The sequence below is a fragment of the Plectropomus leopardus genome, chromosome 5 (genome assembly GCF_026936395.1).
Source record: "Plectropomus leopardus strain MGB_pleo_1.0 chromosome 5, ASM2693639v1, whole genome shotgun sequence".
NCBI lineage: Eukaryota > Metazoa > Chordata > Actinopteri > Perciformes > Serranidae > Plectropomus > Plectropomus leopardus.
The window spans coordinates 6,903,651-6,915,972 of record NC_142180.1 but is presented as its reverse complement, the minus strand read 5'-3'; the positions used below and the strand labels follow the sequence as shown (position 1 = coordinate 6,915,972).

General features: G+C 41.4%; 1 protein-coding gene across 3 annotated transcripts in view; it reads left to right on the top strand.

Moving 5' to 3' along the window:
• exoc2 (exocyst complex component 2) overlaps positions 1 to 12,322 on the top strand; it is a 60,568-nt gene that overhangs the window by 20,835 nt on the left and 27,411 nt on the right. For all 3 annotated transcript variants that reach the window (XR_015776576.1, XM_042483072.2, XM_088077441.1), the window contains exons 5-8: positions 843 to 956; positions 2,197 to 2,321; positions 8,944 to 9,024; positions 10,919 to 11,064. Coding sequence is in view for 2 of the 3 variants with exons in the window: in XM_042483072.2 (XP_042339006.1) it covers positions 843 to 956; positions 2,197 to 2,321; positions 8,944 to 9,024; positions 10,919 to 11,064 (466 nt within the window). In the remaining variant the exon portion in view is untranslated. The remainder of the gene's footprint in view (positions 1 to 842; positions 957 to 2,196; positions 2,322 to 8,943; positions 9,025 to 10,918; positions 11,065 to 12,322) is intronic.

Below are 12,322 nucleotides of genomic sequence, written 5' to 3'. Positions count from 1 at the left end.
CTTGTGTTGTCCTGTATTTTCCACAGAAACACTCACTCACAATGTAAAACTCTTGACTCTGATGTTTTCACTCCCAGTCTCCCATCTTAATCATTGCAACATCTCTGCCTAAAGTAATGATATTTAATTACCAAAATATTGTATGTCCACATAAGCTGTCATTCTGTTGTGATATAGTCATTTAAGCATTGCAACAACTCAGCAAAAATAATATTATGTCATATATATGACTGAGCATGTGCGATCGCACTTACTAAGTGCTTCTGGTTTTCTGTACATGTGTTCGTGTGTGCATACTCACCAAGTGTATAGCTTTTCTGTTTCTCAGACCTTAATACTGTACTGCCGTGTGTTGGATTTCTACATATGTGTGTGTAACTGCAGAGTGGGTGGTGGTGGTGGTGGTGGGGGTTTGGTTTGTGTAGGCCACGGGTCATTAGTAGAGATCAAGCTTCCCTAATGAATGCTGGGTCCTCCAGGGGCACCCAGGCGTCACACACTGCACTTCCCACGCCAAGCTCGCCCAGCCTGGGGTACTTTCTGGCTGCACACTGCCCCCTGCTGGTGTAACTGACCCCAACATCACATAAAAATAATGATCCAACAATTTAAACAATTATTTTGCCAAACTCATCTGACTCATAATTTCTTATTAATAGGCTAAGTTATACATTTCTTTTTTCTCTGTTTAAGTGTTTACAGTGTGTACTGCACAATTTGATCCTTAGTATATTTATACTGTTTAAATCCTATACATACAATGTACAGTATTTTAATACAGTAGAGTTTTTCATGTCCTGCCTCTCTTGTGCATACATCTTTATTCATTTGTCTTCTCCCAGGGGCAAAATCCCACAGAAAGACCTGGAACTGACGTTTCCAGGAATGAGTGGAGACTTCACCAGTGAGAACTTCTCTGCCACCTTGTACCTCATAGAAAACCACACAGGCTCCAGGTAGGTCCTTTGTTATGACTAATCTCAAGGTACCATCCCTCATAACTGCTAATGAAAAAGTTTTTCTCCCGTTTTTTCCACCCAAGCTGTCCATAAAGCAGTTCAATCTGACAGAAGTGGGCTTATATCATATTTTTTTCCCTCAACTGAAGTAACTCAACATGAAATACAAGCAACAGGAGGCTCACACGATGCTGCACAGGCAAAACTTAGGTCTAGCATTAATTCTCTGTGGCTTGGTTGGATGTGAAAATGAACTATAGTGGGAGACTTGCATGTCCTGATCACTGTGCTGGCATCTCCTAGCGGTTTGCTCCAATATTATTCCTTGCTGGCAGGTGAGAACTGTTGCAGGTATATCAATGTATTTTGCAAAAGAGACATTACCTTCGGAGAGGATCATTGTCCAATAGAATTAGGTGATTAGTCAAACAGGAAAATTTAATAAATAAATAAAATGTATGACTTGGTTTTGTGAGGTTCCATGTGAGGTTATAGTATTTTGGCTGAATCTTCACATGGTCATTTAGTCCTTCAGAGAGGAGTTTAGTACATAAATGAGGCAACTGGCTGACCCAAAAGCCCAGGGCCTGGTTGACTGTCATGTCAGGGTAGGGGAGAGTTATTTTGGACTCTCCTGGCTTCCTCCCCCCCTGCTTAGCCTTCCAGTAACCCAGACCCCCAGGATCCAGCATGACCAGGGGCCTCTGTTTGGAGCTCGCTGGGTGACTGTTTCTTCCTGCGGAGGAAGCCTCACTCGAGACGCTCACACAGACGCACACACGTACTCAAATTGGCCAAACAAATGTGTGTGATGTGTTCCTGAGATATATGCTTGTGTATAATCTTTGAAGTAAAACATATATATAGACATGTGTCTTACTGGTTGACTATTTGATGAGAAAAAATAAATGAAAAAGTGTATCTAAATAAGTTATTTATACATTGTTGTGTATAAGTTGTTATGTGTCCCATTATTGAAATCAAGTAAATATGACAAACATTTGTCATTTTGTAACTTTCTAAATATGATTTGCTGCTTTTCTCTGTTTAACATTGTAAATTAGAGCAATTTGAAGAAGTCATCTTGGGTTCTTATCACGTGCTGTTTTTGAGAATTGTGGCATTTTATAGACTAAACAGCTAATCAGTTAACTAGACAAGTAATGAAATTAATGGCAGTAATCTCAAGTTGCAGATCCAATGTAATGGCATAACCATTTTGTTTTTGTTTCCTCAGTTTTGAGCAGTTGAAGATTGCGGCCAATAATTTGAAGAAGCAGGCTACTAAGAAGAATGAGGGGAGTCTGGCGTACGTGAAAGGAGGCCTCAGTACGTTTTTTGAGGCCCAGGACGCTCTGGCAGGTGAGAGGGATTAACACATTTCTGTGTGCTATGGAATTGCACCAAATGGCCTACAGTTAATACACAAACTTTCAAATCATCACTCTTCTACTCTGCTCAGAAAAGAGCTTTTGATTTTTTGGAAAGTGTGCAAGTGTGCGTGTCTCTGGATTTTTTTCCCCTCCACATGCGGTTTAGCAGCGGTTGATTAAAGAGCCTCATTTGGACGCTGTGTGAAAACCCTCCACTTCGTACTACAGTTGCACCAGCCAACCACAACACAGCTAATTCACCTTCATCAAAATGAGATCAGCTCTCACCTGTCACACAGTCTCACATGAGTCTCCCGAGAGCCTGGAAGTGGATACACACACACAAACACACACACTCGGCTAAATTAACCTTCAGATGGCAAAAAGATTTCAAGGTAGCAGAGACTGACTGACTGCTGTCGCTCTGCCAGGTACTTCAAATCAATTGTTCGCTTCATCATTCATACTTTTGTCTGTTTACTCTCTCCTCCCGCCATGGCCACTCAGTTACTTCCCCTTACTATTTATATGTACACTTTTCTGCCTCCATCATTATTATTATTGCTTTCCGTATGTTTGTGTCCCGGTTGGGAGAGAGGCAATGTTTTCATTGTTAGTGGCTGAATCTAAATAAACGGAGCAGCCCAACACAATGCAGGCCAGAGTATTAGGACTGATAGTGCTGATAACAGACCCAATATGACCAATGGGAACAATGTGCAGTCATTCTCACGTTGAGACTGAGCGTGCCTACTGTGTGCCCACTGCCTCAATGGGAAATGTACAGTGTCCACAGAAGGAGGAAGCAGTACACTATGGACGGACCCAAGTGACCTGTGAACCAAGAGGCCATAATGATGCTCTATGAGCTGTGTGACAGGATGGGATTCACTATGTTGACTTGAGTAAAAGACAATTATAAGATGCTCCAATTGTTTTGGAAAACCTGTTCTTTTAATTCTGAAAACTTCAAATTAAACAGGGTTGGCAAATAGAGTATATTTAATTTAATAAAGTAAAGGCTCTGTATGTGACATTCAGAGCATTAATATAGCAGTAAACCAGTATTTGTTATGTAAAGATATAGGGGAGTTATGTAAAGAGAGTGAAGTCACACTGCCTCTGTGTGTGTGTGTGTGTGTGTGTGTGTGTGTGTGTGTGTGTGTGTGTGTGTGTGTGTGTGTGTGTGTGTGTGTGTGTGTGTGTGTGTGTGTGTTGTAATCCGAGCTTCTCTGTTCGTTATTGGGGTAGACAGTCTGGCTATGTGTACATGTATCTCAGTTCATGAGTTAGTAGCGTTAGCTGCTAGCCGTCGGCTCGGCCACCCCTACGTTGAGAACTGTGTCCACCAGACTCATACGCTCTAAATTTTGCAGTTGAATTTATCAAAATATATACAGTAAATTGTTAAAAAGAAAAACATTTTTGCAAGAGGGCTAGACAATTGTTTTAGTATTTTGCAGCGCATCCTGTTTGACCCTAACATTTTCTATAATGTTCCCTAATTTTCTCTTGTCCTGAGTTAATTTACCTCGTGGCAGCTAAAAATAATGTCCAGGAGCCATTTGAAGCTCTAGTAGTTGGCTAGGTAATTCTGACTAAGTGTAACAGGTCTACTATAAAGGAACATCAGCAAACTTGTTTGCTCAACAGCAAAAAAGGCTACAAACATCCTAAAATACATTATCATAAAGGAGCGACAACACTCTGTAACAGCAGGTGCTCACTTTATCCTAGACTTTCATAAAACTCCCAATTTTCAAATGTAATCTCCGAAAAAAAAACACTGTCTCATTTTCAGACCTTGAGCAATTTGACTCAGAAATTCATTTTTAAACACCCTGGCTCTTTCCTTCTCACCATGACTCATTACAGCACTACAACATCCTTTCCTGGCCAACATTTGGCTCTCAGTCATAAAAAATGAAGTGGTAGCCCAGAATGGATAGCTCAAGTGGAGATATTCTGTACACTGGGCATGGTCAGCCAAACCGACATACCAGCCGACATGCTGCTTGCAGCCGGCCAGCTCGAGACAGCTCTGCAACAGCTCACTGCCAGGCCTAGTTAGCAACTGTGAATCCTTTCTTTGTCTTTCAGCTGCATTTGGCAGGTCTCTGTTGTTCTTAGTCATTCCAAATGAACCTCACCTGAGATGTAGCTGTGAACATTTAAAAGAAATTAGCAGTGAGAAAAAAGAAATTAACAGGGTGCTAGTGTGTTCTCCTTGTTCAGAATTTGCTGTGTTGGAAGCTGCTGTAGTGCTTCCAGCCCTCTCAATCACCATCATGACATTTTTGTCTCCTCTCCTGTATATTTTCACTTCTGCTCGCATGTGTAATTTTTATTGATGAGTTTAATAGAAGTCTGCAGTTACTTTTTTTCTTGAAACAAGTGTACTGCTGTCGGCAAGGTTGAAACAAGAAGAAATCGTGTCTGGGAAAAGAAATGAAGCGTATAGAAAATATTTAGAGCAAACAGCAGGACTCTGACTTCAATACCCGTGGGGTTTCTCTCCCTCCTTCTCTTTCTTGTCCCCACTAATTGCTTCTTAATTGCCCTCCAGAATTGCTAACCATCCACAACAGAAATAGCAAAACAAAATCCCATGTCTCTTTTTAATAAACTATGAACTCTGGGCTTAAGCACTCAGTTTAGACTTTAGCATGTGCAAACCACAAATCTTGTTAATTACAGTGCTGTGTGGGTCAGTTGGCTAATGTTGGCTTTTGGCAAATGGAGAAATAAGACTGGGAGCTCTGGCCAGCTTTTTATGGTAGGGTTGTATTCTAAGAGGTTCCAAAGGCTGATCACAAGTGTATGATCAAGTTGCATGGCCTCAAAAGATTTGCACGGTATAAGGAATGAGCTGGACTCAAATTGGCATCCATTCTTTTGGCAGAAGTATTTACCCAAATGATACTGTTTGTGCATGTACTTTTATTGAAGCAAATGATTCCATCCCAACCATCAGAGTAGTATGCCTACTGACCTTACTAAGCAGATTAGTTATTCCCCAGACTGACCAATCCGGTGTCAGTGAAAGGGTGAAATACAGTGTTTCTGCTGTGTTTATTGAGTCACATTGAGCTGCTGACTAAGTTTTTAGCACTGCAGTAATTTCTGGCCTCATGTTGCTGTAAATAAAAAAGATAGGTGGTATAAAGATTCTAAATCTGGGAAAAAAAGTTACCATTGTTATGGGACTGAGGCTGTGTCTGCACATGCACAGTTGTTTACAGTTATTCCTCCTCCGCCCCCATTATAAAGGATTATTATGTCCACATGAAATTTGTTCCACACATTATCTCTTTTCATGCTAGAATTAAAAAATGAAGCCAAGCCCCTCATCTGCGTTAGCTGTCTACAGCAGTCCTCTCTCGTTATAAAGGTAGTAAAGTGTACAGGCTGACAGTAACTTTAAAAAAAAAAACTACTGGAGATCTAATCACTGTCGATTTCCGCTTGGTGTAGGACGACGGAGCTCACTAAAACATACAAGTGATGCTTGGGACATTTGAAAGGTGTCCCTCCAGTCCTCATCAACAACAATCCCCTCTGGAAATTGTCCCACCGTCTGCTGATTCGACCAGGCCCGATCTAAAACTGTCAGATGTATCTGACTTAAACTGCAGATGCTGAGGTGAGACAAAAATGGACGAACACCTCCGTTCATTCATGAAGTGGTGCAGAAATACTAACTTTAAGTGTAAAGTAATAATTAGACCAAGCACAACTTACCAAATGTTTTCAAACTGTTAGCCGGTCATTGTTGTTGTTGCTTCTAGGGTATGCTCACTACACAAAGCAGCAATAGGCATGTGCGAATTGAGGAGATTATGTCATATTTCCCCAAAGGCTCTGTTTACATGTCCTTACAGAAACACACTAACCGGAGTTTTGAAAAGTCTGCGCTTCACAGCATTTTTTAAAAATCTCAAGTTTGATAAAATTCTGCATGTGGACAAGAGGCCAAAATGTAGAGGAAAACATCTGGTTATAAAAGCATCTGTATATGTGTAGACAGGGCCTGAGAATCTGTAACATCAGATATCCACAGTTGAACTATCAGAATTATCATTAAGAAAAAAAATTAACTGGTGCATCCCTGATCACAAGAAAAAAAAGTTAAAATTTCCAAAAGTCGGGGCATCAGTGGCTGAGTGGATAAAGCAGGCACCCCATGAATAAAGGCAGTGTCCTTGCCGCAGCGGCCTCAGGTTCAACTCCTGCTCGAGGCCCTTTTGCTGCATTTCGTCCCCACTCTCTCTCCCCCTTTCACACTGTTTATGTGTCCTGTCTAATAATAGGCTAAAATGCCAAAAAAATAACCTTTAAAAAAAGAAAAACTTTCCAAATTTCAAGCACGTCACATTGTACAACCATTTTTAAGTAAACATAAAAATAAGAAGACATTGAGGGGGAATTTTGATGTTATTGAAGTACATTAAAGTATACATTTTAACTTCAAAATCACAGGGTCATATGGGTTCACATGAAGTCACAGGTTTGATCCTTCAGATGTGAACTTGTTTTACCAGGTGGCCTTGTTGTTGATGGTAGAAAGTTGGAAGTATGTTGTGAGGCCACATGGGCATTAAATCAAAAATTTAATTTCAAGCACCTATGTATTCAATTTCTGAGGGTATCAAGTTGTTCCTACTAGTTTAGAGGTCAGACAGTCGTGGTGTGATTTTTTTTATGGTAGTTTCAAGAAATTTCATCAAGTCGTTTCTGTTTACCCCATTTGAAGATTTTGTTTTTATATAATATTTTACTTGTTTGCAGAAGGGATTTTTGTTTGCAGTGTGGAAACAAGTGGTCCTGTAAACACTCCATGTGAACCACCACAGACTGGTGAAAGACATGGAAGGTTTTGAGCACTGGCGACTGTTTGGTGCCAAACTGAGCCATGCTTCTGGGGGAGAGTGGCTCCGGCTGATTGACTAACTGACAGTCTGTCAGGGGAGTCTAGGGTTGTTTCTACTAAAATGTTGAAATTTGAGGTTTTTCATTGTTGTGTGAACAGGAAGTCTCCCAGTGATGCAGGAAACGGAACGGCTACCGTGTTCCAAAAATGCCAGATTCCCAGGGCCTATTCCCCGAGCCCCCAGCCCCGGCAGGAGTCAAAACATCTCCAGCTTTAGAATCCAGGGACACTGTATTTTTATTCTTATTCATTTTCTTCCCCCTCCTCAACGCTTCCAGGAAGTGAAGCGGGAGCTGCGGCTCTTCCTCAGGTCCTGGCTGCATGTGTTATCCGGACTCTGACCTGATGTTTAGGTTAGCTGTGACGTCATCAGCCCTTCAGTGTGTGACAGATGCAGGAGGACACACAGCTGGCAGCAGGGCGAGGGGGAGTGCGGAGATGTGAAGCAGACCTGCAGTGTGTGTGTCTTAGTCTTCCTGTGTGTCCAGCCCTATCAATCCAGTGCTCTCCTGTATACACACTCCCACGTCTACGTGCCTTTGTCCTAACCTGAATCTGGTTTTCTGCTGGTCAACGAGCAGCGAGAGGTCCACGCAAGGGCCAGCGTTGTCCGTACTGATTAGGCAATGGCATGTTTGAACAGTGTGCTTTAGGAATACCTCAGTTGCTGCCTTGAGGCTTCTGTCTGTCAGAAATGGACCCACATATTTATTTACAGAACCCCCCCACTATGCCTCCCGCTCCCTCTGCTGTCTCCGAGCTCTGCTAACAGCAAGTATTTGTAGGGGAGCAACTGTGGGAGAAGACAGAAGGCAGGGAGAACAGAAATAAGAATATCGTTATCCTTTTTTTCCATGTTTCTGTCTCTTAGCTTCATTCTTGAGATGTCTGCCTGTTGCATATTTGAATCGCTCCGCAAGTATGTATGAGAAGGTCTCCTAAGCCTTCCCCACCTCTCTTCCACTCTGTCAATAAACCCACACTGCAGCTCTCAGCACCCAGCTGCCCACTACTGCACACCATTTATTTATTCACTGGGATAGCCACACCACCAGCTCTGCCTCTTTTTCTCTCTCTGTTTTCTCCCCTCTTTTCGAATTCCCTCTCCCGCGTCAAGCTCTTCATGCTAAGTGATGGCTACAAACCATCAGAGAGTCCCCACCCCTTAAGCAACAGTCATTTTTGGCATGCAGACCTCTGCTCTCCCAAATGTTATTTTTCAGAGAGTTGAAACATTTTAGATTCACATTACCTCCAGGTCAAAGGGCTCCAAATGTCCCAAGACCAGAAAAACTGTGCTGTTAATGGCTTTGGTAAGGTGAATTGATCCGGTACAGTCACCGCTGGGACGAGGTCAGGTCCTCTGTTGCGTGGGAACAGGCCCAAGGGGGGTGGGTGAGTTCAATAGCAGCATCTGTGGGCGGAGAACCGGCGAGGTTATCTTCCATCTATCACTGGGGTAGGGCCTGTTTATTGTTTTACCTTCGGTTCCTGAAATTGAAAATGTTCCTGTCTCAGGGGATAGCACGTAGGTTCCTCTAGAGTGTTGAGAACTGTTTTCCACATTTCTTCCTACCTCAACATTCATGCTCACAATTATTGTTTTTCTGTATTTGTATCAGTTCATTTTCCTGTATTTTGTCCATTACAGTTCTTTACAGTACCTACTTTTGTATTGCAGCGATCCACCAGAGGCTGGAGTCTGATGGTACAGAGCGAGTGGAGGGATCGATGACCCAACGACTAGAAAACATCCTCAACAGTAAGCATCTTTTCACTGAGAGTCCAACCCTAAGAGAAACTGTGTTTTGCAAATGCACAGGTTCAGTTTTTGGGACCAAAGTACATCCTGCTAGCATTTAAAGGCCCCATGTCGTGATAGTAGATGATAATTATATGTGTATTGTATCCCAGGATGATTTGCGAAGTCAGATTTAAATCTAGATGTAGAGCTGATTTCTACAATCTCTTCCGTTGTGTAACAGCTAAGGAGCTGACTTTTCTCATTGATAAATACACATTGAATAAAAGTAACTAAATCTATAGATATAATTGGATATAATCTAAGTTATTCTGTTGACAATCACACTGTGTCCACCCTTTATAATGGCTTGATTTACTATATAAGTTCATTTTCAGCAACTCTTCCGAAAACTCTTACAAAGATATGTTTTAATCCAAGCCCCTTCAAATCCTGCACCCTTTTGGCTCCTTTATTTCTAAAACATCAACATGACAATTTAAATTACTGTTTTCCAAACATTTACCTATTTTATGAATTTCGGACATTGCATATCTGGATATTAGAACCAAGAACATATGTTTTGGCCAGGATGCTCCTTTGAGAGGATCTACTATCTACAATCTAGATGTCACTGTACCCTAGATTACATGGGAAGGTGCAATATCAACAAAAAATGGCTATTTAACCAATTTTTTGTGACACCAGTCATAGACAACAAATACAGTGTATTTCCCAGTTATGATCTGCAGTAATCTTAGCCACGCTTCCACCTGCTTCTCCAATGCCAGCACCAGGGTTGCCAGCAACAGATCTCCTGACAGAATTCGCTTATATGTCGTAGCTCTGGACCAAATATGTCACGTTTTATGGTACAATAAAAATACGGGGAAAAAATTCCCAAACCTTAAGTAAATCATGTTGGTACACTTTTGGTAATTGTATAAATTGGTCTTAAATGTAATAATAATTTAATTGTCTTATACATTGTTTTATATGTCTTAGGTAAGGGTAATGAAAGAGCCCTTTTCTGTCTCCCTGCAGATTACTTTGACTGGTTATTTTTACAGTATGTCCTTGGGCTTATTTTGACATGTTCAAATAAAACTCAAAGAGCCAAAGGGTCAAAATGATTATGAGGCGAGACAGTCTGATGCTCTGTGCTGCCAAACTTATCACTCACTAGTATGCCGTCCATCAACCGATCACATATACACTGTGTATGTCCAGTCCCCTTTGTAGATCTTCCTCTTTTTAACAAACCGATCTCTCAGCAGATCCTGTGTTCCCACCCTCTCGTCTCATACATGATAATGTGACTGGTCTAATGGAGGGTCAATAAGCAGGTCCTTTTCCCGGAGTCTAGAATAAATAAACTACCGAGCCGGACGTAGCTTTCATCCCCACAGCCCCAGACTTGTGGACCCATGGTCCAGTGGGCCCAGGCCACCATTCACCCCCAAAAACTCATGCGTCAGACATGCAGCACCAGTCCGCCAATCACAAAATAGCAATGTAAGTTTCATGACAACTCAGCCTGGTGAAAAATGTGAAATATTCCTCAGTCTGGTCCCATGTTGTTTTTCCTTCAGGGATTTTGTTTTGGGGGTGGGGTTTTGTTTTGATTAGAAGAAGTATTTTTTTTCTATTCGACGGCACATCCGAGGCCACCCACGAAGCCAGTGAGTCGTGCAAAGGTCTCTCTAAGCTGTCTGACTAAGAGATAGCTGTCACTTTCTCCTTAGCAGCTCGCTCTCGGCTGTGTCAGAGAGCACACAGAGCAGAAAGAAAACCAGACACCGACATTAAAAGGGAAATGTGGTATCAACATTTATTTATATAGTATCCCAGTTTCTCATTTGCTCCTGCCTCTTTCCCTCTCGCTCACTCGTTCTCTCCTCCGTGTTTCTCGTAGGAGCGAGTGATACCGCAGATACTCTTTTCCAGGAGGTCTTGGGGCGGAAAGACAAGGCTGACTCCACACGCAATGCACTCAACGTCCTGCAACGTTTCAAGTTTCTCTTCAACCTGCCACTCAACATCGAACGCAATATCCAAAAGGTACCATCGACGTACACGCATATATACAAAATAATACTTGAAATACCAGCACATGTATGAACATTAAAAAGCACACTTGTAATGAGCTGTGTGTAGTGAAATATCGGATCATTCATCAAGTGGGGAGAGCCTTCAATTCTCTGAATGACGGAGGACATAAAAATCTGTACTACAGTCTACACTCAAAGACTCCCTTTGCAAGGATTGTTTAGGTCTGTTTATTTGCGAGGCTGCTGTTTTCATCATGGTGTTAATGAAACTAATCTCAAGTTAATTTAGCTGCCATAACAAGTCATTGTCATCCTAAAATATGGAAAAAATACTAATGTTTCCTATGAGAATCCTCCCATGTCATTACAAGTCTACCAACATGTGTAACTTCACCTCACATCACTTCACTTAATGTTATTGTCCTGAAAACTAAATAAATACATATACATACCCCCAAAACAGCAAAAAAAAACCAAGGGTCTGGCTACTACTACTCACAACGTTCCTGTGAAGTATAGTGTGGAATTTTATTTGAATGATTTCCTGGATAAGAATAAGACTAAGGAAAAACATTTGTTTCCAGACTGTTGCCCCTTTCCTGCTTTCTAAAATATAAAATTCAGAAGTAAAATGATCACATAAACTGAGTTTTTCATTGCTTTAGGAGCAGGCAACCAACACAGCCAAAATGTTTCCCACACAATGTGAGAGTGCGGGCCAGAGTGATTTTGATATTATCGAAAACAATGCTAGAAGTATGGTGTGTGACTAAATGCACACTGTATGTCACAGCCTGCAAAACAGCTCTGTCCCCAGTGCCTCATAACCAAATCAGATCCAGACATTTACAGTCAAATTAGTTTGAGAGAAAATGTTGCAATAGCTTTTCATTGTGTAGCATCTCAAATAACCAATTATTAAGCTTGTCTGTACATTCATAAGTTATGCAGTGATGAAGTTATCAGAATATTAAATAGATCTTTTCTGTGTAAGGAAACCATACCTTTATGGCTCCATTCATTCTTGTTTCCATAGACAGAGTGAATAAAAAAGGGCAAAAATATGCAGGGGGTGGGTGGCATTAATTTAATATTTATTCTATAAGTTAAAGGAAAATAATATGAGTATACGTAGCACCTATTAGTTCACTTCCCCTTCGGGCTGGTTTCTTGTTCTCAGATGTCAAATATGATCTGGAAAAACTTACCGGGAAGCCTACAGATTTGAGTCTGCAAACATATGGAATTTTTGAATGGAAAAGGTGTAG